The sequence below is a fragment of the Salmo salar genome, chromosome 09, assembly GCF_965601325.2.
Source record: "Salmo salar chromosome 09, fSalSal1, whole genome shotgun sequence".
In the NCBI taxonomy this organism is placed as follows: domain Eukaryota; kingdom Metazoa; phylum Chordata; class Actinopteri; order Salmoniformes; family Salmonidae; genus Salmo; species Salmo salar.
In genome coordinates this window covers 136,227,908-136,255,370 of record NC_138299.1, presented here as the reverse complement: position 1 = coordinate 136,255,370, position 27,463 = coordinate 136,227,908, and the positions used below count along the sequence as shown (strand labels likewise).

The 27,463-nt window shown below is 46.9% G+C and overlaps 1 protein-coding gene across 1 annotated transcript in view; it reads left to right on the top strand.

Moving 5' to 3' along the window:
* Nucleotides 1–16,932, top strand: part of LOC106612932 (reticulon-4 receptor-like 1) — a 217,860-nt gene extending 200,928 nt beyond the window's left edge. Inside the window, exons 2-3 of the mRNA XM_014214597.3 lie at nt 11,222–11,673; nt 13,037–16,932. Coding sequence (XP_014070072.1) covers nt 11,222–11,673; nt 13,037–14,026 — 1,442 coding nt within the window. The 3' untranslated portion in view covers nt 14,027–16,932. The remainder of the gene's footprint in view (nt 1–11,221; nt 11,674–13,036) is intronic.
* Nucleotides 16,933–27,463: the final 10,531 nt, after the last annotated feature.

Here is a 27,463-nt window from a genome sequence, read left to right as displayed (position 1 = left end):
GTGTTTGTGGGAGATTGTTTCTTGTTTTGCCTGTATGAGCCTGACAAGACTGTTTTGTTGTTCGTGAGTTCTTCGTTTTGTTATTTTGGTGTTCTCTTTATTTAAAAATAAATACAAGATGAGCATCCACATTCCTGCTGCGTTTTGGTCCTCTATCCCCGACGACAACCGTTACACCTGTTGATGTTAATGGGGGCCTGTTCGGCCTGCCTTTTCCTGTAATCCATGACCAGGTCACCCCCAAAGCTAATTCCTCCTTCGGCAGCAGTTCCCTGCTGCCAATGACTGGAACGAACTACAAAAATCTCAAACTGGAAACACTTATCTCCCTCACTAGCTTTAAGCACCAGCTGTCAGAGCAGCTCACATTTTACTGCACCTGTTCATAGCCCATCTATAATTTAGCCCCAAACAACTACCTCTTCCCCTACTGTATTTATTTATTTTGCTCCTTTGCACCCCATTATTTCTATTTCTACTTTGCACTTTCTTCCACTGCAAATCTACCATTCCAGTGTTTTACTTGCTATATTGTATTTACTTTGCCACCATGGCCTTTTTGCCTTTACCTCCCTTATCTCACCTCATTTGCTCACTTTGTATATAGACTTATTTTTCTACTGTATTATTGACTGTATGTTTGTTTTACTCCATGTGTAACTCTGTGTTGTTGTATGTGTCAAACTGCTTGCTTTATCTTGGACAGGTCGCAATTGTAAATGAGAACTTGTTCTCAACTTGCCTACCTGGTTAAATAAAGGTGAAATAAAAATTAAATAAATCAGCTCCTTTGTCTTGCTGACATTGAGGGAGAGATTGTTGTCCTGGCACCACACTGCCAGTTCTCTGACCTCCTCCCTATAGGCTGTCTCATCATTGTCAGTATCAGGCCTACCACCGTTGTGTCGTCAGCAAACTTAATGATGGTGTTGGAGTCGTGTTTGGCCACGCAGTCATGGGTGAACAGGGAGTACAGGAGGGGACTAAGTACACACCTCTGAGGGGCCCCAGTGTTGAGGATCAGCGTGGCAGGCGTGTTGTTGCCTACCCTTACCACCTGGGGTGGCCCGTCAGGAAGTCCAGGATCCAGTTGCAGAGGGAGGTGTTTAGTCCCAGGGTCCTTAGCTTATTGATGAGCTTCATGGGCACTATGGTGTTGAACGCTGAGCTGTAGTCAATGAACAGCATTCTCGCATAGGTGTTCCTTTTGTCCAGGTGGGAAAGGGCAGTGTGGATTGCGATTAAGATTGTATCATCTGTGGATCTGTTGGCGCAGTATGCAAATTGGAGTGGTATGCGAATTGGAGTGGGTCTAGGGTATCTGGGAGGATGCTGTTGATGTGAGCCATAACCAGCCTTTCAACGCACTTCATGGCTACAGACATGTGTGCTACGGGTCGGTAATCATTTAGGCAGGTTACCTTGGTTTTCTTGGGCACAGGGACCATGGTGGTCCGCTTGAAACATGTAGGTATTACAGATTCAGTCAGGGAGAGGTTGAAAATGTCAGTGAAGACACTTGCATTCAGAATAATGTGTATCCAAGTTGGTACTATGTTATTGGTACTGTGGTGTTGGTATTGTGGTGTTGGTACTGTGGTGTCAAAAAAAACTGCATTTTCACTGGACATCTTCATAGGTTTAGAATACTATCAGAAATAAACAGCACAACGCGGAAGCGTCATTTATCACTTAGCAACAGCTATGGGGGAGAAAACTGTATTGGCCCAACTCTCTATGTATGACTGGAAGGCTCATGTTTCAGGTGTTGTGTAGGTGGAGGAACACAGCACCTTTAGAAGTCACTCCATGCTATAGAGAGGAATGGTTGGAAGTGATTGTGTACAGGTTGCGTAATGGTTCACGGAACACTCGCTAACACAAATTGCTCTTTTTACCGCTCGGTAACCAAGTAACAACTCTGTAACCAATCAGGGATCCAGGCTGGGCATAAATGTGTGCAGTATGTAACATAGGCTATGCTGGTGGAGGTGCCTGGGAAATAATTCATGTTAGTGGGGACATTGTTTATTCATAGAGTAAATTGCTCACAGGCAGTCACATTATCCTTAGTATTCAAGCTGACTGGTCTATGGGCCGGAAACAAGCTTAAAGCTACAGTGGTGAATGGCCAACAACCCTACATCTACATATTGGAACCTCTAATCTTGGCAATTTGGCTGGTAAACTGATTTATTTCTATGTCCACCGTGCCCCTGTCCCCATCATACCTCAGACCCTACCATATGACTCTGTACAGGGACCAAACTACTGCTATGTCATCAACTCACTCCCAACACTGAAACCCAACAATCAGTGCTCACAGTGCTCACAGTGCTCACAGTGCTCACAGTGCTCACAGTGCACACACAATATGAGAATTAAATGACACATTCCCTGTATCACTTTGCAGGAAATGCATGAAGTACATATATCTACACAGTAGATGATTTATATGGTCTTGGTCAAGCCATTAGTTTCGATTGGCCGGTTGCAGTGTGATACCGCCACAGGGAACGCAATGTGTTTGAATCATTTAGCTTCATGCTGTCATGATAAATGAATGTAGTTTGTGGCTGATAGCCTGGCTTCATCCTTAGAGCATTGGGCTAGTTGAGTGCTGCCACTGCACTCTCACACACTACATTACCCAGTCAGCAGTGGGAAGCTAAGTGTGGAGCTAAAACCTCTACCTGGGACAATGAGGCAGTCAATATAATGTGAATATAATATGCAAAAATAATTACCATCTAAAAGACTTCCATTAGAGTGTGTTAATTAAATTGCAGGTATTAAACAGCTGTGGTTGGCTCAGCCTGCCTGCCTCTGTTTCTGCCTCACTGCACCTTTAAATTCCATCTTAATAACTAATGGCCTTTCCTTTATTCATACTCACACTCTCCCACAAATCCTCCCCTTTATTCCTACATGCTCCATATGGTGCCTGGCTTGTTTATGTTTTTGGAGCATCTGATTCCTCAACTTTAAAAACGCTGCTGTCACTTGTGTCATCGTCTCTCCCTTCTTCTTCTCTCTCATGTTCTCTCGCTGTTTATTTGTTTATGCGTCGAGACACAGAGCTGTCATTGTAATCTTCATCAGGCCTCTGCTCAGTTCAGCTGAGGAGACCTCTCTGTCACAGGTACCTTCAGTTCAGCTGAGGAGACCTCTCTGTCACAGGTACCTTCAGTTCAGCTGAGGAGACCTCTCTGTCACAGGTACCTTCAGTTCAGCTGAGGAGACCTCTCTGTCACAGGTACCTTCAGTTCAGCTGAGGAGACCTCTCAGTCGCAGGTAGCTTCAGTTCAGCTGAGGAGACCTCTCAGTCGCAGGTACCTTCAGTTCAGCTGAGGAGACCTCTCAGTCGTAGGTACCTTCAGTTCAGCTGAGGAGACCTCTCAGTCGTAGGTACCTTCAGTTCAGCTGAGGAGACCTCTCTGTCACAGGTACCTTCAGTTCAGCTGAGGAGACCTCTCAGTCACAGGTACCTTCAGTTCAGCTGAGGAGACCTCTCTGTCACAGGTACCTTCAGTTCAGCTGAGGAGACCTCTCAGTCGCAGGTAGCTTCAGTTCAGCTGAGGAGACCTCTCAGTCGCAGGTACCTTCAGTTCAGCTGAGGAGACCTCTCAGTCGTAGGTACCTTCAGTTCAGCTGAGGAGACCTCTCAGTCGTAGGTACCTTCAGTTCAGCTGAGGAGACCTCTCTGTCACAGGTACCTTCAGTTCAGCTGAGGAGACCTCTCAGTCACAGGTACCTTCAGTTCAGCTGAGGAGACCTCTCTGTCACAGGTACCTTCAGTTCAGCTGAGGAGACCTCTCTGTCACAGGTACCTTCAGTTCAGCTGAGGAGACCTCTCAGTCGCAGGTAGCTTCAGTTCAGCTGAGGAGACCTCTCTGTCACAGGTACCTTCAGTTCAGCTGAGGAGACCTCTCTGTCACAGGTACCTTCAGTTCAGCTGAGGAGACCTCTCAGTCGCAGGTAGCTTCAGTTCAGCTGAGGAGACCTCTCAGTCACAGGTACCTTCAGTTCAGCTGAGGAGACCTCTCTGTCACAGGTACCTTCAGTTCAGCTGAGGAGACCTCTCAGTCGTAGGTACCTTCAGTTCAGCTGAGGAGACCTCTCTGTCACAGGTACCTTCAGTTCAGCTGAGGAGACCTCTCTGCCTGACGCCAGTGTGCTTGCATGTGATGAGAGCGCTAATCGTGGCCCACACACTGGACGACATCATACCACATGAATCAATGAGTTCCTTTACCTTACACTCCCACTCTGATCATTGAGACATAAGAGGGTGGATACTAAGAGGTTCTCTTCAGTGAATGTCAATACACTGACATTGGTCCCCAGCCTCCCATTCCCTCTTATCCACTATCTAGGCCTATCATTTTTCACATCATGAATATGCTGATTTCTAAGTGTTCCCCTTATCTATCCTCAAGCTTGAGATGCTGGATGAGAATAACAGCAATCATTTAAAATGATCACTAGGATCTAGTCAACAGATCACAGAGAGCAAACTACAGGGTAATGGGCAGACTACAGGGTAATGGGCAGACTACAGGGTAATGGGCAGACTACAGGGTAATGGGCAGACTACAGGGTAATGGGCAAACTACAGGGTAATGGGCGGACTACAGGGTAATGGGCAGACTACAGGGTAATGGGCAGACTACAGGGTAATGGGCAGACTACAGGGTAATGGGCAGACTACAGGGTAATGGGCAAACTACAGGGTAATGGGCAGACTACAGGGTAATGGGCAAACTACAGGGTAATGGGCAGACTACAGGGTAATGGGCAAACTACAGGGTAATGGGCAGACTACGGGGTGATGTGAGTGCTTCTTTATCCTCTGGTCAGTGCTTCAGTAGTAGCCCTCTACAGACTCAGTCCTCACAGCTTTAGTGAAGTGTGGGGATCATGGAGCCTACACTGGCTACTCTGTCACTGGGTTGGGAAAGGTCAAACTAACACGCGCCCTCTCGGACCCTAGGAAGCCATTTGTCATGTGTTCTAGAGCTGTCACTAGGAGGAAATTACTGGAAGAGTGTAACACAGTTCTTTATCAGGAGCAACCTGCTACTGCAGCCTGTAATTCACTGTTCACCACGACATCAACTGACCCACGTATGATGCCACTGACTGAGCAGTCAGTAATAATGATATGCTATTAAAGTATGCTGATTACATGAGCAGTGCAGTACACAGTCACTTTCATTAAAAAAACGCATTCACCTACACAATGTCTTATCAAGGCAAAACATCACGGAGCTCCACAGAGTGCTAATTATATACAGAGCCTTTCTTCCCCTCCATGTTTTTCAGCTAACGCTCTACAGCTAAGAATGAGCCTGTTCAAACAATAGCTTAGTTTATTGCTTTGCCATTACTAAAGTGGTCCAACTCGCTGTGTATCTATGACCATGACTGTACACTTTTATGGAGGAAATCAGGCTAAGCCGTGATTTATGGTCAGGCAATAGCAGGGGACGCTTATCAAGGGTCCTTGGAGAGAAACAGGAAATTGAGTTTGTCCAGTGTAATGGTGGGTAGAGAGACAGGCAGACCGATCCCTTCCTATTAGCAGAGATGTGTTATTCATGAGGGCAAATTTAGTGTGAACTATGTTTCATTGATATTCTACACAGTCACTTCTCACTGTCTAGGGACCAGAGACATTTTATTTTCTTCATTTATTTATCTATTTTCCCCTCGGTGACGGCTAAGAATAATGGGACTGGGTGACCGCAGGGTCACATGGTCAACCGTCAGGACCAATAGCGGGCTGTTAAATCATTCTCCCCAGTAACGAACTATTAACAGCATCTGTCATCAGCAACCAGGGAGAGAGACGGGCCTGGGAGGGTGGGGAGGGTAGGGGGGAGAGATGGGCCTGCGAGGGTGGGGAGAGAGACGGGCCCTGGGAGGGTGGGGAGAGAGAATGGTCCTAGGAGGGTGGAGAGAGAGATGGGCCTGTGAGCGTGGGGAGAGAGATGGGCCTGGGAGGGTGGGGAGAGAGATGGGCCTGGGAGGGTGGAGAGAGAGATGGGCCTGTGAGGGTGGGGAGAGACGGGCCTGTGAGGGTGGGGAGAGAGATGGGCCTGGGAGGGTGGGGAGAGAGATGGGCCTGGGAGGGTGGGGAGAGAGATGGGCCTGGGAGGGTGGGGAGAGAGATGGGCCTGGGAGGGTGGGGAGAGAGACGGGCCTGTGAGGGTGGGGAGGGTAGGGGGGAGAGATGGGCCTGTGAGGGTGGGGAGAGAGATGGGCATGGGAGGGTGGGGGGAGGGGCCTGGAGGGGGGGAGAGAGTGGGCCTGGGGGGCGGGGGGGGCGGGAGGGTGGGGAGGGAGGGGGAGAGTGGGCCTGGGAGGGTGGGGAGAGAGATGGGCCTGGGAGGGTGGGGAGAGAGACGGGCCTGTGAGGGTGGGGAGAGAGATGGGCCTGGGAGGGTGGGGAGAGAGATGGGCCTGGGAGGGTGGGAGAGAGAGACGGGCCTGGGAGGGTGGGGAGAGAGACGGGCCTGTGAGGGTGGGGAGAGAGACTGGTCCTAGGAGGGTGGGGAGAGAGACGGGCCTGTGAGGGTGGGGAGAGAGATGGGCCTGGGAGGGTGGGGAGAGAGACGGGCCTGGGAGGGTGGGGAGAGAGACGGGCCTGGGAGGGTGGGGAGAGAGACTGGTCCTAGGAGGGTGGGGAGAGAGACTGGTCCTAGGAGGGTGGGGAGAGAGACTGGTCCTAGGTGGGTGGAGAGAGAGACTGGTCCTAGGAGGGTGGGGAGAGAGACTGGTCCTAGGAGGGTGGGGAGAGAGACGGGCCCTGTGAGGGTGGGGAGAGAGACTGGTCCTAGGAGGGTGGGGAGAGAGAGTGGTCCTAGGAGGGTGGGGAGAGAGACGGGCCCTGTGAGGGTGGGGAGAGAGACTGGTCCTAGGAGGGTGGGGAGAGAGACTGGTCCTAGGAGGGTGGGGAGAGAGACGGGCCCTGTGAGGGTGGGGAGAGAGACTGGTCCTAGGAGGGTGGAGAGAGAGACGGGCCCTGTGAGGGTGGGGAGAGAGACTGGTCCTAGGAGGGTGGAGAGAGAGACGGGCCCTGTGAGGGTGGGGAGAGAGACTGGTCCTAGGAGGGTGGGGAGAGAGACGGGCCCTGTGAGGGTGGGGAGAGAGACTGGTCCTAGGAGGGTGGGGAGAGAGACGGGCCCTGTGAGGGTGGGGAGAGAGACTGGTCCTAGGAGGGTGGGGAGAGAGACTGGTCCTAGGAGGGTGGGGAGAGAGACTGGTCCTAGGAGGGTGGGGAGAGAGCCGGGCCCTGTGAGGGTGGGGAGAGAGACTGGTCCTAGGAGGGTTGGGAGAGAGACGGGCCCTGTGAGGGTGGGGAGAGAGACTGGTCCTAGGAGGGTGGAGAGGAAGATGGGCCCTAGGAGGGTGGGGAGAGAGACGGGCCCTGTGAGGGTGGGGAGAGAGACTGGTCCTAGGAGGGTGGAGTCAGCAGGGAGGGGGGAGGGAGGGAGTGACAAGAGTCAGCACCAGAAATAGCTGCGATGCCACATTTCCAGAAACACATTATCTCTCTTTCAGAACCTCTTTTATTCTGCTGCATTCCAATAGGCATTATTGGCATATCTACACTTGTGTGTGTCCAAAGCTATTTATATAATACAACTTAGGCTGAATGGCTTATTGTGTGAGCAAACAATGCCGTTATGATTATGAAACATTCATTTCTTGCATTTTTATTTGATGACGGCTGCACTACACCGTCCTCATGTACCTCCTCTCAGTTTAAATCAATCTGTCTGTCAATAGCTCACCTAACAAACATTTCTCAACTCTGACTATAACTACTTGATCTGTCTCAGTCATTCCTACACAACCTTTTCTATCTACCTGTTGTGTGTGAATGCATGTATGTGTGTGCCTGCATGTTGTGTATCCACAATGGCTCGGGGGGTGATGAGATCAGTGAGGTGGCAGGTGTGACGCTCCAGGTCTCTAGTGGCAGTAGTCTAGCTGATGCCAGCTGCGGAGGAGACAGCCACCGTGCCATGCCACTGTGCCGTAGTATGCCGCTGTGCCCTGAAAGTAGGGCGAGGGTGGAGCTCACACGTTCCCTCCCGTCTCTCACACCGGAGACACAGACAAGCTTAGTGGTTATTTTAAGCAGCTCCATGGCATCTACATCACCAGCTGCTGTCTCCCCCTGCTACAGGAGAGGAGGGATGCTAAACAGGAACAGATCCTGGTCCAAGGGGAGGTTGTGAAAGGAGAGGACAGGAGATATAATGTTAAGCCACTCTACTGTACTGTTTGCTTTTCTCTACACATTATCTGAGGCGTGGATAGAGAAAATGAATAAGATGGTAGACGCAGTAATTTAAGGGAACAGATTAATCTGAGTAAAGAATCAATTACTGGGTTCTGACATGCTGGGGAAGGGGGGGGGAGACGAGGGAGAGGGGAGGGGGATTTTTCCATAAAAAACTTGATTAGCATCTGGCCCCGATTCAAATTGTTTCCCTATCTAAGTAGGATCTACGCCTCTCTCGCTTTATCTCACTCTCATCATCTTCCAGTGTCATGGTTGATACCAAGTTCAATTAAAGACATGCACAAAGCAAAACGTAAATAAAGAAAAGCAAGGCACGGACAAGTTGAATCACAGGCCTTAGTGTGACGGCAGCTCTGATAGGTGAAAGGAAGAGGTACTGGATGGATAATGGAACAGATAAGGAAACCATCTACCTTGGCCATTCAATGATTCATGAACATAGTTTCTCTTAAGTAAATGGCATCCAAAAGCAGTGTAGTACACAAAGTGGAGTAGGGTGAAACTGTAGTATGACATAAACAGTGCTGTTTGTGTTAGGAGATAAATGCCAATAACATGTGTATGAAGTACAGTATACATTATAATGGTAAAAGGCGAGCCAAAGAACAGTTGGTAAATAGGAAAGATGTCAATATTATGAATATAAAGCTGTTTTTCAAATAAGCTGCAATGTGATACATTGAAATATTCCTTAAACAGGGTGATCCATTGACTGTGTCTGAGTCTGTGTATTTGTTTGATACATCCTCCCAACCTTTATTTCCCGGGAGCATCCAGCATGTTTCCAACCATTTAGTCAAGTGCCATGTTCAATACATCTCCATGTAAATAGAATAGTGAAAGAGAAAATAGGGAGAGAGAAATAAACAAACAGAAAGAGTGGAATGTAAAGTGGAAGTAAAGTGACCACTATTTGATTGGGAATTGTCCTCTCACAACAATTGAATACATTTTAGAGAAAGGAATAAGAATAACCCTTTCTAATTGTCTGGAAGTGTTTTGTCCTTTTTGTAATCCTCTTGTTTTCCTCTAAGACATTCCTCTTGGCTTTGTGAAAGGTCCCTGTATAGTGCTTCACTGGCAGGCCTACAGTAGTGGGAGATGTGTGCCCCAATGCAGTGAACCATCTAATATGTCCCGACACTGATTCCACTCTCGTGCAAGAGCAGAGATGGCAGTGGCTGTGCCGTGTCCCCTGACCAAAGTGCATAGTCCTTTCCCCTCCGGCACTATGGCACCAAATGCACCTGTGTATGACACATGACTATCAAGGACTCTTCGAAATCTTGTAATCAGTGTACTCTGATACTGTTGAACAGTTTTACACACAGTTGAACCTTGAGAGGACCTGTATTCGGGAGCATGTTTGCATGGTGGATTGGGAGGATGCATGGTTGTCACCCATCTGCATAGTTGACAAACAGGATTACAGGGCCAGCTCTGGGGAGCGAAGAGGCTTCTGCCCCTGTTAAAGTAACAAGATGCACGGCACAGCACTCCTTTCCTCTTCTCCGCTACGGTCACCAGACCAGACACACTGAGAAGGTCTGTGAAGACAGACGCTGAATGTCACAGCTTAAACACAGTTTGGGGAGGAGGAGGAATATTCAGATAAATACATCTGTCTATGCTGTCTCCTGTCCTTAAAGAGACTTTCCCTGCTCCTGAATTCCAGTGTAGTAGCCCTGGGATTAGGTAGCAGCAAGTTAAAAGGCAACAGAAACATATCGATTAGAGGGAGTGAATGAGCGCCATGATGCCTTGAATAATAAATTGAAGGGAACACAGCCACCGCTTGTCAAATGTCATTACGAGGGGATAGACTCCTGCTTTTCTCCTGTTGGTTGATTCCCCCTGTAGATCAGCAGATGGATAAGTCACACAACGGGGCCATGGAAGCGTGTCACCAAACAGCAGGAAGTCTGACTGTCTCTGAGAAACTTAACATAAGTTTAAGTGAGCGTTCCACATCCCATTTATCCCCCCTGCTTTCACAGGTGTGCTTTGACAGGTATTTTCTAATCCTTGCCGTAAAGGACTGGTTAATGAGAGGGGATTTACAACACACACACACACGTCTCTCTCTCTCTGGCTATGGTTCTGAGTATAGTAGAGTTGTAGTGAGCTGACGGACACAGATTAACTTCCTCTTATGGCTACTATCTCCCAGAGGTGAGGAAATATTGGAAAACTGAGAAAACAAATGTTGTGTGTGCAGGAGGTGTACCTGTAATATAGATCCAATCAGACTTCCTGAGATACTAGATACAGCGAACAACTGAAGCTCATGTTATTGTTTGGACGGATCTTGAACAGACTCTAAGACTCATTCTGGAACAGACTTAGACACCGGAGGATTTGGAGTTGTGGATACTGAGCCAAGAGCGTAATGCAATGTCCACATTTGTATTGAGTGGCTCAATAGCAGCAGAATTCCTCAAAGGCCCAATGCCACGCCGTGAAGCCAGAAAATCTATGATAGCAACAGGTCACTTGGCATGAGTCATCTATCAGGACAGAATCTGTTTTTCTCTGTAATATAAATATATCTGACAGTCTCTCTCTGGTTTAGCCTCCCTACATCATCTCTCATACTGTTTACTCCTGACCTGGCTGTCTCCATATCTCCCATCTCTTTATCATCCTACCCCCTTGCCCTTCCTTCTTCCTAGTCAATATCTCACTCTTTTATCACTTTGATTCCACTTACAGTATTTCTCCTCTCCCCCAATTTATCTTTCTCGACTTCATTGAAAATAATATTCCAAAAACCATTCTTCTTTCCTTTCAAGTCCCGAAGTGGACATCAAAGTCGGACGGCAGAATTTAAATTCAGAATCAAATCCCCAGACTAAATGTAGCTATGTCCTCTCATACATGTTCCTCTCTCTGTCCTCTCTCCAGGCTGCGGGCTAGAGTTCCTGCTGGTTCTCTGTGGTCTGGAGCTTTCCTGGTCCTGCCCACATCACTGTATCTGCTACACCGCGCCCAGTACCGTCAGCTGCCAGGCACACAACTTCCTGTCCGTCCCCGAAGGCATTCCTCCGCACAGCGAGCGCATCTTCCTGCAGAACAACAAGATCCACCGGCTGCTGCAGGGCCACTTCAGCCCCACCACGGTCACACTGTGGATCTACTCCAACAACATCACCTACATCGAGCCGTCCACCTTCCACGGCTTTGCCCAGCTGGAGGAGCTGGACCTGGGGGACAACCGTCACCTGCGCTCCCTGGCTGCAGACACCTTCCATGGGCTGGGCCGGCTCCATGCTCTGCACCTGTACCGCTGTGGGCTCAGTGCGCTGCCCAGTAACATCTTCCAGGGGCTACGCAACCTGCAGTATCTCTACCTACAGGTACACTAGGGCTCTATGGCACTCTGAGTCAAACGAAACAATTTTGCATTTTACATTAGAATTAAAAAAATAAAAATACATATATACACTACCGAAAAGTTTGGGGTCACTTAGAAATGCCCTTGTTTTTCAAAGAAAAGCTAATTTTTTGACCATTAAAATAACATCAAATTGATCAGAAATACAGTGTAGACATTGTTCATGTTGTAAATTACTATTGTAGCTGGAAACGGCTGATTTTTTATGGAATATCTACATAGGCGTACAGAGGCTCGTTATCAGCAACCATCACTCCTGTGTTCCAATGGTATATTGTGTTAGCTAATCCAAGTTTATCATTTTTAAAGGCTAATTGATCATTAGAAAACCCTTTTGCAATTAACAGTGAAGAGGCGACTCCGGGATGCTGGCCTTCTAGGCAGAGTTGCAAAGAAAAGGCCATATCTCAGACTGGCCAATAAAAAGAAAAGATTAAGATGGGCAAAAGAACACAGACACTGGACAGAGGAACTCTGCCTAGAAGGCCAGCATCCCGGAGTCGCCTCACCAACTGCTCTGGCTCTGAGTCTCTGCACCAGAGCAAGACCGGGGCCGGGACTGAGACTGGTGTTTTGCGGTACTATTTAATGAAGCTGACACAACGTGCCATTGGAACACAGGAGTGATGGTTGTTGATAATGGGCCTCTGTACGCCTATGTAGATATTCTGTCACGTCCTGACCCTTGTAAGAGGTCATTTTCCATAGTAGAGTGGTCAGGGCGTGACAGGTGGTGGTTTTGGGTTTTCTGTTTATATGTGGTCTTTTTCTAGATTTCTATTTCTATGTTTTGTTTTCTATGTTTTGGCCGGGTATGGTTTCCAATCAGAGGCAGGTGTCTATCGTTGTCTCTGATTGGAAGCCATACTTAGGCAGACTGTTTTTCCTTTGGGTTTTGTGGGTAGTTGTTTTCCGTTTTGTCAGAGTGTCCTTACGGAACTGTTGTCAGTCGTTTATTTGTTTTGGTTAGTGTCTTCATTAAAAGTTAAAAGATGAGCACTATACACGCTGCGCCTTGGTCTACTCATTTCAACGCCTGTGACATATCCCATAAAAAAATCTGCCGTTTCCAGCTACAATAGTCATTTACAACATTAACAATGTCTACACTGTATTTCTGATCAATTTGATGTTATTTTAATTGAAAAACAAGGATATTTCTAAGTGACCCAAATATTTCTAAGTGACCCAGGGCTGTTAAGCTGTGGTTTCTCTGTCCTACTTTATAGTAGCCACATACCTTATAACCAAACAACATAGGTACAGTGTTACAGAGTGCTGTAGGTGTATAACCTCTCCATTTTGCTGTGTTTGGCTGTTCTCAGGATAATCACCTGGAGTTCCTGCAGGATGACATATTTGTGGACCTCCATAACCTGAGCCACCTGTTCCTGCATGGGAACCGTCTGTGGTCGCTGCACCAGAACACCTTCCGGGGGCTGGGGGCCCTGGACCGCCTGCTGCTGCACCACAACCAGCTGCAGTGGGTGGACCGCCTGGCCTTCCACGACCTGCGTCGCCTCACCACCCTCTACCTGTTTAACAACTCACTAACCGAGCTGTCTGGAGACTGCCTGGCACTGCTGCCTGCGCTGGAGTACCTGCGCCTCAACGACAACCCCTGGGAGTGTGACTGCAAGGCCCTGTCGCTGTGGGACTGGCTCAAACGCTTCAGAGGTTCTACTTCGTCCGTAGGCTGTCAGGCCCCGGCCGAGCTGGCTGGGAAGGACCTCAAGCAGCTCCGCAAGGAGGACTTCCCCAACTGCTCTGGCTCTGAGTCTCTGCACCAGAGCAAGACCGGGGCCGGGACTGATAAGGTGTCTCTGAAAAAGGAGCCACACCCGGTGCCACCGGCTCACTCCCACCCCCACCGCCCTCACCACAATGAGGCGCCACACTACCCCTCGCCGCTTTCGCCTCTGCCCCATCCGCCCCCGTCCATAAGCGGGGAGGCCCCGAGATCAGAGGGACAGCCTGGGGTTGCGCCCCCTCAGAGGCCAGGCCGTGCTCGGAACTGCACCCGCCAGCGTGTCAGGGGAGGCAAGGGGAAGGGGCAGAACGAGGTGCATACCTTAAAGGAGATGGCTGATAAGGAGTATTCCTCGCCTGATTTTGAAGGGGGCAAATATGACCACACGTCCCCGGATGGCACCATCACGCGGAGGAAGCATAAGTGCCCTCCCCGGACCACTGTTCGCCCCCCTAGTGGGGTGCAACAAGCCACCAATAGGGCCATGTTCTCCCAGCCCTTAGTGCATCTCAGCACCATACTGGGAGCTTTGTTGCCCATGACCATTGTCCATATTCTCCGCTGACCTAGAGAGGGGGAAATAGATACTGGCTAAACAACAGCAGTGCAGTCCTCAGACCTGCTCTAGCTCCTGCACAACAAGGCCTGTGTGTATGTGTGTACTTTGTGTGTGTGTGTGGTTGTGTGTGTAAAACATTGTGTAGGGAGCTTCGCTGTTTAGACTCTGAAATAGACTTTCAATCATCAACATAAAATGTGAAAAGACTCACGATGCTGTGTGAGGGACAGGGATGTGTGAGGGACAGGGAGTGAGGAAAGACAAAAGGAAAACACAGAACACACTTGCACTGCCACTGTTGCCATTATGTTGTCATTTCCTGTTGTCTTGGTCTCTTTCTGTCTGAGTTCGGTCTTCTACTCTCCTGGAGTGCAGATAACCAAACTTTTTTGGAAAAGAAAGAGACGTTGCAAATGCAGCGATTTAGCTATGAGACAGATAGACTCTAAGGAAAAAGTGTTGGAGCCAGCTTTAATTATCAGTTCACAGTTTATAAATCCCTATTGAGGGGCGAAATAGAAAACAGATGACATGGTGAACGAAACCATCACATACAGAGAAGTCTAGCCCAATCTTGTGTTTCATATTATTTGCCAAATGTTTTTTTTATTACATTCATTGCCAATAGCTGCTCCATAGAATTGGGCCGCCGAGGTATCCGAGGGTATTGCTCATCAACAGGGAGATAAGCAGGAAGATGCCCGGTCATAAATCATAATTCCATATCAGAACAGGAATGTGCAACGCTCACTTCTTAGCAGAAGTAATGGAAAACTATAGAAACAGCAATTCAAAGAGCAGCACACAAACAGACCAGTCAGGTCCAGATACAGTATGTAACTAGGTAACTTCTGCTCCATGTCCAGGTAACATTGACCCCGAGCTACATAGCTAGGTATACATCTTCTACCTACTTTACAGTATTTCTACAATATTTACATCCTGCTTTATTAATTCTGAATGTCTTGTCTTTCTACCTGCTCCTTTTCATTTTCTACATGTGCTACTACATATTAAGCTAATATACCCAAGCTGCTAATTATCTGTATGGAGGTGAGTGGGACTGTGGTCCACTCCCATCTCCTTCAAAAACCATACCCCCCCCCCCCCCCCCCCCCAGGAGAAGAAAGCTGTGAATATTGATGGATCTGTCTATTTCTTGTCTCAAATGTTGTTTGTTTGATTTTGCCAAGACGTAAAGAGGACCAAGAGATGGAGCCCTATACAGGGTACAGAGCCTTAGGGGTTAAGGGTCAGATTGGGTATTCTCAGTTTCCCAGTGAGGCTTTGGGCTTTGCTGAACAGAATGCTCTTTAGTGTGGACATCCCTTCCTCATTGGAATGTGAGGAACATTTATATATTGTCCTAATCAATGGACATCAAAGGAAAACAACTGTCCAACAAGACTAGAGAAGAAACAAAAACAATATGTGTACCTTAAATGACTTCTGTAATGAATAAAATATTAGAAGAATAAAAACATTTTCAATCGAGCATGGCAAAACTTGGACCTCTCTCTTGGAAATAATAGAACTGCTAAAATGTCTCTCTCTACAATGACTGCTGTTCTTGTCAATGGATGTGGGGAACCAAGAGAAAGACAATCACTTCTAAAGTAGCAGGAGATTAACAGGACCATGGACAGACAAACAGACAGACAGACTACTGCTGGACTGCTAGCCCTCTGGACTACTGGAGATTTTGTGCCTCGGGAAAATAATACGCTAAGGTGACGATGTTTGTAATATTAATGATGTGAACTGTACCATTAACAATGACAACAAGAGGACTAACTAACTGCAGTTCTAATATTAATCATTTATTATGAGAATAACAATATTAATGACATCATCAAAAATGAAAACAGGGTTTCTGCTCCCCTGATGAGGGGACAATCCTTCTTTAAATTAATTTACCATTACATTCTTTTGTTTGTTTACTAAAAATAAAAAAAATTATTTCCTTTTTTTGTTACATCCTCTTAACCTCTTTATCTGATAAAACAATGCACAATTCAGTCCCCCCTCCTACTGTTCCCCATCTATCTCCTGTCTCCTACTGTTCCCATATATCTCCTGTCTCCTACTGTTCCCATCTATCTCCTGCCTCCTACTGTTCCCATCTATCTCCTGTCTCCTACTGTTCCCATCTATCTCCTGTCTCCTACTGTTCCCATCTATCTCCTATCTCCTACTGTTCCCCATCTATCTCCTGTCTCCTACTGTTCCCATCTATCTCCTGTCTCCTACTGTTCCCCATCTATCTCCTGTCTCCTACTGTTCCCATCTATCTCCTGTCTCCTACTGTTCCCATCTATCTCCTGTCTCCTACTGTTTCCATCTATCTCCTGTCTCCTACTGTTCCCATCTATCTCCTGTCTCCTACTGTTCCCCATCTATCTCCTGTCTCCTACTGTTCCCATCTATCTCCTGTCTCCTACTGTTCCCATCTATCTCCTGCCTCCTACTGTTCCCATCTATCTCCTGTCTCCTACTGTTCCCATCTATCTCCTATCTCCTACTGTTCCCATCTATCTCCTGTCTCCTACTGTTCCCATCTATCTCCTGTCTCCTACTGTTCCATCTATCTCCTGTCTCCTACTGTTCCCCATCTATCTCCTGTCTCCTACTGTTCCCATCTATCTCCTGTCTCCTACTGTTCCCCATCTATCTCCTGTCTCCTACTGTTCCCCATCTATCTCCTGTCTCCTACTGTTCCCATCTATCTCCTGTCTCCTACTGTTCCCATCTATCTCCTGTCTCCTACTGTTCCCCATCTATCTCCTGTCTCCTAATGTTCACCAACAATCTCCTGTCTTTGCCATGACTGAATGGTTCAATAAGTCGTTATCAAAGAACAACAGTATAAAATGTTTATAAAGATATTAAAGTCTATATCTTCTTATGTTAAAGATGACTGTTTGACTGTGTTTATTTAGTATTCAGACACTGTCTTACACAAGGCTGTGCAGTAGGCCCTGGAGAAGCTGGGAGTCAGGCTTGATCCCCCCAACCTTTCTCTTTATTAGGAATTTAAAGCTGAAATTGGCTCTGTCAGCAAGTTTGTCTTTTTCCTCCCTGTTTTCCCCTCAGTATGTGCACTACTTTGCAATCTGTCTCGCCTCATCAGACACTGCAGGCTAAACTGGCTGCTTTCTACAAATAGAGACATCTCCCTGGCTCAACACTTGGCTTTGTATACATATGCAACACACACATCAATAAGAAATATATTTTATTTGAGAGAAATTGACCAAAGAATGCAGGCCCAAAGCATTACAGTAAGTGACATGTATGGACCAAAAACACAAAAAGAAACACAGTAGGCCTACATGCTGACAGAGTTCTGGACAGAGTCAGTGGAACACATATCTCAGTATGATACACTGGAGTTCAAGAAATCATTTAAAGGGCACTAAGGGTATTTGTGTCCCAGTGAATCTGTAGATATTCAGTGTTATTATCAATAACATTTCCTCATCCATACCCCTCTCACCATGATGGAAATTGATCCACAAGTAAGTGTGCAATGTTTTTTTAATATATATAATTATTCTCTGTTAAACGAAAAAGGGGGGACATATGCATTGTTGAGGATGGCTGCGGAATTACATTTAAACTGTTGAGTAGCTCTGGCATCTAACAGCATTGGGCTCAACTCCATCAAACCCATCTCTCCTGTCCTCTCTCTCTTTTTCCCTCTCTGTCTCTCCTGTCCTCTCTCTCTTTTTCCCTCTCTGTCTCTACTGTCATCTCTCTCTCCGTCTCTGTCTCTACTGTCCTCTCTTTCTCTCTCCCTCTCTGTCTCTCCTGTCCTCTCTCTCCCGCTCTGTCTCTCCTGTCCTTTCTCTCCTTTTCCCTATCCGTCCTCTCTCCCTCTTCCGTCAAACCCCTCTCTCTCTTTCTCACACACATCTCTCTCCTAACATAACACCCTAAAAGCCCCTCCCCAGACCTCAATACTATACTAAGATGGACATTGAGCTCTCCAATCATGTACAGTGGCAGAAAAAGTATGTGAACCCTTTGGAATTACCTGAATTTCTGCATAAATTGGTCATCAAATTTGATCTGATCTTCATCTAAGTCACAACAATAAACAAACATAGTGTGCTTAAACTAATAACACACAGGCAAGTAAAAAAAAAGTATGTGAACCCCTAGGCTAATGACTTTTCCAAAAGCTAATTGGAGTCAGGAGTTAGCTAACCTGGAGTCCAATCAATGAGATGAGAATGGAGATGTTGGTTAGAGCTGCATGGCCCTATAAAAAACACTTACAAAATGTGAGTTTGCTATTCACAAGAAGCATTGCCTGATGTGCACCATGCCTCGAACAAAAGAGATCTTAGAAGACCAAAGATTAAGAATTGTTGACTTGCATAAAGCTGGAAAGGGTGTCACGTCCTGGCCAGTATAAGGTTAATTGTTTTTGTAGTTTGGTCAGGACGTGGCAGAGGGTATTTGTTTTATGTGGTTCGGGGTGGTGTGTTTGTGTAAAGGGTGTTTGATTTAGTATTTCCGGGTTTTTGGTTGATAGTCTAGTGTGTGTGTTTCTATGTTTGGTTAATTGGGGTTGGGACTCTCAGTTGAAGGCAGGTGTTGTCTATCTGCCTTTGATTGAGAGTCCCATATATTAGGGTGTGTTTGTGTGTGTGATTTGTGGGTGATTGTTCTGTGTTGAGCCTATGCTTTGCAGACTGTTAGTTTATCGTTCAGTTTCTTGTTTGTTGTTTTTGTATTCGTGTTGATTTCATTAAATGTTCAAAATGAACAACTGCACACCTGCTGCGTATTGGTCTACCTTTTCCGATGACGATTTCGCATTATCGTCAGAAGACGAAGATACTTGTGACAGAATCACCCACCACTCAAGGACCAAGCAGCAGAAGAAGGAGCAGAGGGAATTCGAGTTGGACTGGCGGGAGAAATGGACCTGGGAGGAAGTTCTGGACGGGGCCGGACCTTGGCACCAGGCCGGGGATTATCGACGCCCGCAGTGGGAAATTGAGGCAGCCAAGGCAGAGAGGCGGTGGTACGAGGCCATGGACGTGCTGAAGGAGAAGCACGAGGCACCACCAAGAATTTTTTTGGGGGGGGCACACGGGTAGTTTGGCTAGGCGTAAGAAGAGCCGGAAGCCAGCTACCCGTGGTTATATGGAGGAGCGTATGGGGTGGAGAGCGCTATGTTTCGCTGAGGAGCGCACTATCTCACCCATACGCACGCACAGTCCGGTGCGCGTTATTCCAGCCCCTCGCAGGTGCCGTGCTAGAGCGGGCATCCAGCCTGGTAGGAGGATGCCTGCGCAGCGCATCTGGTCGCCGGTACGCCTCCGAGGACCAGGCTACCCAACTCCCGCTCTACGCACGGCTACCATCAGGCCCCTGCACAGCCCAGTCAAATCAAATCAAATTTATTTTTATATAGCCCTTCGTACATCAGCTGATATTCTCAAAGTGCTGTACAGAAACCCAGCCTAAAACCCCAAACAGCAAGCAAAGCATGTGAAAGAAGCACGGTGGCTAGGAAAAACTCCCTAGGAAAAACTCCCTAGAAAGGCCAAAAACCTAGGAAGAAACCTAGAGAGGAACCAGGCTATGAGGGGTGGCCAGTCCTCTTCTGGCTGTGCAGGGTGGATATTAAAACAGAACATGGTCAAAATGTTAAAATGTTAAAATGTTCATAAATGACCAGCATGGTCAAATAATAATAATCATAGTAGTTGTCGAGGGTGCAACAAGCACGTCCGGTGAACAGGTCAGGGTTCCATAGCCGCAGGCAGAACAGTTGAAACTGGAGCAGCAGCACGGCCAGGTGGACTGGGGACAGCAAGGAGTCATCATACCAGGTAGTCCTGAGGCATGGTCCTAGGGCTCAGGTCCTCCGAGAGAAAGACAGAAAGAGAGAAAGAGAGAATTAGAGAGAGCATATTTAAATACACACAGGACACCGGATAAGACAAGAGAAATACTCCAGATGTAACAGACTGACCCTAGCCCCCCGACACATAAACTACTGCAGCATAAATACTGGAGGCTGAGACAGGAGGGATCAGAAGACACTGTGGCCCCATCCGATGATACCCCCGGACAGGGCCAAACAGGCAGGATATAACCCCACCCACTTTGCCAAAGCACAGCCCCCACACCACTAGAGGGATGTCTCCAACCACCAACCCCGCTCGTACAGGGCTACTAGTTCCATCCAGCCAAGGCGGGTTGTGCAGGAGGTAAGATCTAGACCGACTGTGCGCCTCCATAGCCCTGGGTTTCCAGCTCCTGTCTCTCGTGCGGACCCGGAAGTGCGTCAACCCAGTCCGACTCGTCCTGTTCCCGCTCCCCGCACTAGCCTGGAGGTGCGTGTTCATAATCTGGTAAGCCCAGTACCAGCACCACGCACCAGGCTACAAGTGCGTCAACCCAGCCACGCCAGTCAACAGTCACCAGAGCTGCCCGCCAGTCAACAGTCGTCATCAGAGCTGCCCGCCAGTCAACAGTCGTCATCAGAGCTGCCCGCCAGTCAACAGTCGTCATCAGAGCTGCCCGCCAGTCAACAGTCGTCAGAGCTGCCCGCCAGTCAACAGTCGTCAGAGCTGCCCGCCAGTAAACAGTCGTCAGAGCTGCCCGCCAGTCAACAGTCGTCAGAGCTGCCCGCCAGTCAACAGTCGCCAGAGAGGTCAGACTGCGCTGAACTGCCGGAGTGGCCAGACTGCGCTGAACTGCCGGAGTGGCCAGACTGCGCTGAACTGCCGGAGTGGCCAGACTGCGCTGAACTGCCGGAGTGGCCAGACTGCGCTGAACTGCCGGAGTGGCCAGACTGCGCTGAACTGCCGGAGTGGCCAGGCTGCCCTGAACTGCCGGAGTGGCCAGGCTGCCCTGAACTGCCGGAGTGGCCAGGCTGCCCTGAACTGCCGGAGTGGCCAGGCTGCCCTGAACTGCCGGAGTGGCCAGGCTGCCCTGAACTGCCGGAGTGGCCAGACTGCCCTGAACTGCCGGAGTGGCCAGACTGCCCTGAACTGCCGGAGTGGCCAGACTGCCCTGAACTGCCGGAGTGGCCAGACTGCCCTGAACTGCCGGAGTGGCCAGACTGCCCTGAACTGCCGGAGTGGCCAGACGGTCCAGACTGTCCCGAGTTGCCAGACTGTCCCGAGTTGCCAGACTGCCCAGACTGTCCCGAGTTGCCAGACTGCCCAGACTGTCCCGAGTTGCCAGACTGTCCCGAGCTGCCAGACTGCCCAGACTGTCCCGAGCTGCCAGACTGCCCAGACTGTCCCGAGCTGCCAGACTGCCCAGACTGTCCCGAGCTGCCAGACTGCCCAGACTGTCCCGAGCTGCCAGACTGCCCAGACTGTCCCGAGCTGCCAGACTGCCCCGACAGCCTGGAACGGCCTGAGCCGGAGCCACCTCCAGAAATAGGTGGGTTGGGGAGGGGGGGTGTAGCACAGTGCCGTCGTTGACGGCAGCCACCCTCCCTTCCCTCCCTTTAGAAAAGGGGAATTTTTTTTGGTGTTGCTTGGGGTTATTTTTTGTTAAGGTGCTTCTGGGGTAGCACCTTTAAGGGGGGGGTACTGTCACGTCCTGGCCAGTATAAGGTTAATTGTTTTTGTAGTTTGGTCAGGACGTGGCAGAGGGTATTTGTTTTATGTGGTTCGGGGTGGTGTGTTTGTGTAAAGGGTGTTTGATTTAGTATTTCCGGGTTTTTGGTTGATAGTCTAGTGTGTGTGTTTCTATGTTTGGTTAATTGGGGTTGGGACTCTCAGTTGAAGGCAGGTGTTGTCTATCTGCCTTTGATTGAGAGTCCCATATATTAGGGTGTGTTTGTGTGTGTGATTTGTGGGTGATTGTTCTGTGTTGAGCCTTGTGCCTTGCAGACTGTCAGTTTATCGTTCGGTTTCTTGTTTGTTGTTTTTGTATTCGTGTTGATTTCATTAAATGTTCAAAATGAACAACTGCACACCTGCTGCGTATTGGTCTACCTTTTCCAATGACGATTTCGCATTATCGTCAGAAGACGAAGATACTTGTGACAAAGGGTTACAAAAGTATCTCTAAAAGCCTTGATGTCCATCAGTCCACGGTTAGACAAATTGTCTATAAATGGAGAAAGTTCAGCACTGTTGCTACTCTCCATAGGAGTGGCCATCCTGCAAAGATGACTGCAAGAGCACAGCGCAGAATGCTCAATGAGGTTAAGAAGAATCCTAGAGTGTCAGCTAAAGACTTACAGAAATCTCTGGAACATGCTAACACCTTTGTTGACGAGTCTACGATATGTAAAACACTAAATAAGAATGGTGTTCATTGGAGGACAACACGGAAGAAGCCACTGCTGTCCAAAAAAAACATGGCTGCACGTTTGAAGTTTGCAAAAGTGCACCTGGATGTTCCACAGCACTACTGGCAAAATATTCTGTGGACAGATTATACTACAGTTGAGTTGTTTGGAAGTAACACACAACACTATTTGTGGAGAAAAAAAGGCTCAGCACAGCAACATCAAAACCTCATCCCAACTGTAACGTATGGTGGAGGGAGCATCATGGTTTGGAGCTGCTTTGCTGCCTCAGGGCCTGGACAGCTTGCTATCATTGACGGAAAAATGAATTCCCAAGTTTATCAAGATATTTTGCAGGAGAATGTTTGGCTATCTGTCCGCCAATTGAAGCTCAACAGAAGTTGGGTGGTGCAACAGGACAATGACCCAAAACACAGAAGTAAATCAACAACAGAATGGCTTCAACAAAGTGGCCCAGTCAGAGTCCTGACCTCAACCCGATTGAGATGTTGTGGCATGACCTCAAGAGAGCGGTTCACACCAGAAATCCCACGAATATTGCTTAACTGAAACAGTTTTGTAAAGAGGAATGGTCCAAAATTCCTCTTGACCGTTGTGCAGGTCTGATCCGCAACTACAGAAAATGTTTGGTTGAGGTTATTGCTGCCAAAGGAGGGTCAACCAGTTATTAAATGGGTTCGCATACTTTTCCCACCCTGCACTGTGAATATTTACACGGTGTGTTCAATAAAGACATGAAAACGTATAGTTGTTTGTGTGTTATTAGTTTAAGCAGGCTGTTTTTGCCTATTGTTGTGATTGTGACCTAGATGAAGATCAAATTTTATGACCAATTTATGCAGAAATCTTTCCAAAGGGTTCACATAATTTTTCTTGCCACTGTAGGCTGTAGTTCTGCAAGCTCACCAAGCCCTCTCGGCACTAGCTGCATTATAGGTGAATGTGTTAGAGAGAGAATGTGTTCTTCTGATCTTTTCCCTGGGACAACACTCCTTGTTTTTTGGGCATACTGTATCATCAATATTATTCCATCATATACTGTACACTCTAGGGAGATATACTGTGAATTTGCTGGTTCTAATATCACCTTTACTACATATACAGTAGTCACTGTGTAGAACTTGGCATTCCTTCAAACAGTTGAAGCTATGCAAACATTCACTCTAAACTCAACTCCACTTAGCAGTTCCTCTCAGTAGAGGCATCATGGAGCAATAGCGGTCTACAGAGAATAAACCCATGCTGACAAACGATGCCACCATTTCCTTAACGAACAGGATCATTGCAAATCGTCCCAACTCATTAGGAAATGACACTGACAATTAAGCTGTCACCAGCTACACGAGCCATTTCATATTAATGCTCACTTCACTAGGGCAATCATTGGTTACACATTTAGTAGCATGCTCAGAGAGCCAGACACAGCACCCCATTAACCAATCACACTCATCTGAATCTACTGCTGCCATAAAAACAAGGATAGTCCAAATGTATGCCTATGCCACAAGTATGCTATACAGGATACATTTAAGCAATAATACATGAGGCCATGTGTTATGACATTTTTATCACGGCTGTGATGTGGTCATAGCCACGAGGCAAAGCCAAGTAGACCACCTCAGCCATGATAAAAATGTCATAACACATGGCCTCGTGTGTATTATTTTTTATTCATTTATTTCACCTTTATTTAACCAGGTAGGCAAGTTGAGAACAAGTTCTCATTTACAATTGCGACCTGGACAAGATAAAGCAAAGCAGTTCGACAACATACAAAAACACAGAGTTACACATGGAGTAAAACAACATACAATCAAAGGAGCAAAATAATAAATACAATTATTATTACTTTCATACAACTGGTTACCAGCATTAAAAATCAAGATTATTTCCCAAACCATCCATTAATCAACAAAACATGATGCTACATTCAATAACACTGGTTGTCAAGTGACATTTTAGACGTTCTCTGGTTGTTAGTTCTATTTGTATTGACTGCCATGTAAAGCAAAACTACCCAAGCGCTGGTTGATACTTCCAGAACCTTAGTTTCTAGGGATGCTGTCCATGGTTCTGAAAACAATGCACGTCTGGTCTATGCATAGGAAAATGTCATGTCAGATGGAAACATTGTATAGGGGTGCAGTCCATGCATCTGAAAACAGCGCTGAAACATTGTAGAAAAGACATTGATACAGCAGATCAGAATAGAAACCCCAATGAAAAAATGTTTCGGATGGTCATAGCATCGACAGCTATTTATTCATGATACTGAATTGCACATTTCCACTGGGCAGAGCTCCCTAGGTTCTCATACATGCAGCCACAAGGATTTCCCCATTCTCTTTCCATGTGATTTTTGTGGTTCTTGGTTTCTTCATTACAAATTAGTCTGGCTTCAATTTGCGGTTTCCTTTATTGCCTCTTCGGCCAAAGCAAATCAAACCACACCTTATTCAGTAGGTGGCGTAGAAACCCCGGAGAATATTACCCATCTCCTGTTTTGAAACAGTTGCCAGATCGATGTTTATCCCCATTTCTGACAGACATTCCAGAAAGCACTTCACTGCCCGGTTGGTTTGTTTTGATGGAGCTAGCTTCTTCATTTCTCTCCTTTTCAATATCGTCTAAAGCAGCACTAACGTTAGTGATTTCTGCATGTCTAACGTTAAAGCAAGGCTCAGGTGGCTGGTCCACTTGTTGTTCATCTTGTTTTATTTCTTACATATCCGCCTCCTCTTCTTGTTGGCACCATTCATAAATAAACTTTAATGGATAAAACAAATCAAAAGTAACATGACGAGTTACAAGGGGCTCAGACTAGTGGTTGTAAAAGTAGTAGTGATAGTGCGTTGCTAGGTAACGACATAAACGATGCCACTTTATATGAACATGGCCATGTGTATGTTGTCTCATATATCATGGGCAGGAGAGGCTCTGACAAAGGGAATTCCAATCCACACTTTGTATAAGGTTCATAACCAATGCTAAATGACACAAGAGTTTTTTGTGTCTTTCACTTGGAGGTAGCTTAGCTTAGTTGGGTGGGTATTTTTACATGATTAGGTTTTTCTCAACTTTGGGATAAATTGGTGTTTCACTCACAGATACTCTCATCTGACTTGACCCACTTATTTGGGAGGCACTTCAAAGGCAGGAGCCTAATTGTAATTGTCTTGTTGCAGTTGAATCCAGGAATGAGCAGCATACAGTCAGACATAGTTATGTTGGGAAAATCCTCTGTGTAAAGCAGGTAGGTCACCAATCCAAATATACACTACCGTTCAAAGGTTTGGGGCCACTTAGAAATGTCCTTGTTTTTGAAACAAAAGCAACTTTTTTGTCCTTTAAAATAACATTAAATTGATCAGAAATACAGTGTAGACATTGTTAATGTTGTAAATGACTATTGTAGCTGGAAATGGATGGTTTTTAATGGAATATCTACATAGGCGTACAGAGGCACATTATCAGCAACCATCACTCCTGTGTTCCAATGGCACATTGTGTTAGCTAATCCAAGTTTATCATTTTAAAAAGCTAAATGATCATTGGAAAACCATTTTGCAATTCTGTCAGCACAGCTGAAAACTGTTGTTCTGACTAAAGAAGCAATAAAACTGGCCTTCTTTAGACTAGTTGAGTATCTGGAGCATCAGCATTTGTGGGTTCGATTACAGGCTCAAAATGGCCAGAAACAAAGATCTTTCTTCTGAAACTCGTCAGTCTATTCTTGTTCTGCGAAATGAAGGCTATTCAAAGCAAGAAATTGCCAAGAAACTGAAGATCTCGTACAACGCTGTGTAGTACTCCCTTCACAAAACAGCGCAAACTGGCTCTAACCAGAATAGAAAGAGGAGTGGGAGGCCCCGGTGCACAACTGAGCAAGAGGACAAGTACTTTAGAGTGTCTAGTTTGAGAAACAGACGGCTCACAAGTCCTCAACTGGCAGCTTCATGAAATAGTACCCGCAAAACACCAGTCTCAACGTCAACAGTGAAGAGGCGACTCCGGGATGCTGGCCTTCTAGGCAGAGTTGCAAAGAAAAAGCAATATTCAGACTGGCCAAAACAAAATTAAGATTAAGATGGGCAAAAGAACACAGACACTGGACAGAGGAACTCTGCGTATACAAAACATTAAGCAAGACTTCCTAATATTGAGTGGTAGACCATTCTTGATACACACGGGAAACTGTTGAGCATGAAAAATCCAGCAGCATTGCACTTCTTGACACAAACCGCTGCGCCTGGCACCTACTACCATACACCGTTCAAAGGCACTTAAATCTTTTGTCTTGCCCATTCACACTCTGAACGGCACAAACAACATCTACACACTCCCAAAGCACAGTGTGAGATTTACTAATTTATTATTCATGCATCAGAATAGAACAGAGCTGCTTGTTGATTCATCTCATAGCCTTAGAATACAGTGCTTTCAGAAAGTTTTCATAACCCTTGACTTCCACATTTAGTTGTGTTACAGCCTGAATTCAAAATTGATAAAAAATATGTTTATTTCTAACCCATCTACACACAATACCCCATAATGTTAAAATAAAAACATGTTTTTAGAAATGTTAGCAAGTATTGAAAATGGAATACATAAATATCCAAATTACACAAGTATTCACACTCCTGAGTCAATACATGTTAGCATCACCTTTGGCAATGATTACAGCTGTGAGTCTTTCTGGGTAATTCTATAAGAGCTTTGCACACCTGCAGTGTTATGGAGGCTCTCCGCACTGCCAAAGCTGACTCTCTCTCCTCTGTTCTCATCTTCCTAGATCTATCCACTGCCTTTGACACCATGAACCATCAGATCCTCCTCTCCACCCTCTCAGGGCTGGGCATCTCAGGCTATGCACACTCTTGGATTGCATCCTACCTGGCAGGCCGCTCCTACCAGGTGACGTGGAGAGGATATGTTTCTGCACCACGTACTCTCACTACTGGTGTCCCCCAGGGCTCGGTTCTATGCCCTCTCCTCTTCTCTCTATACACCAATTCACTCGGCTCCGTTATATCCTCACATGGTCTCTCTTATGCAGATGACACTCAACTACTTTTTTTCCTTCCCCTCTTCTGACACCCAGGTGGCGACACGCATCTCTGCGTGCCTGGCAGATATCCCAAAAACAT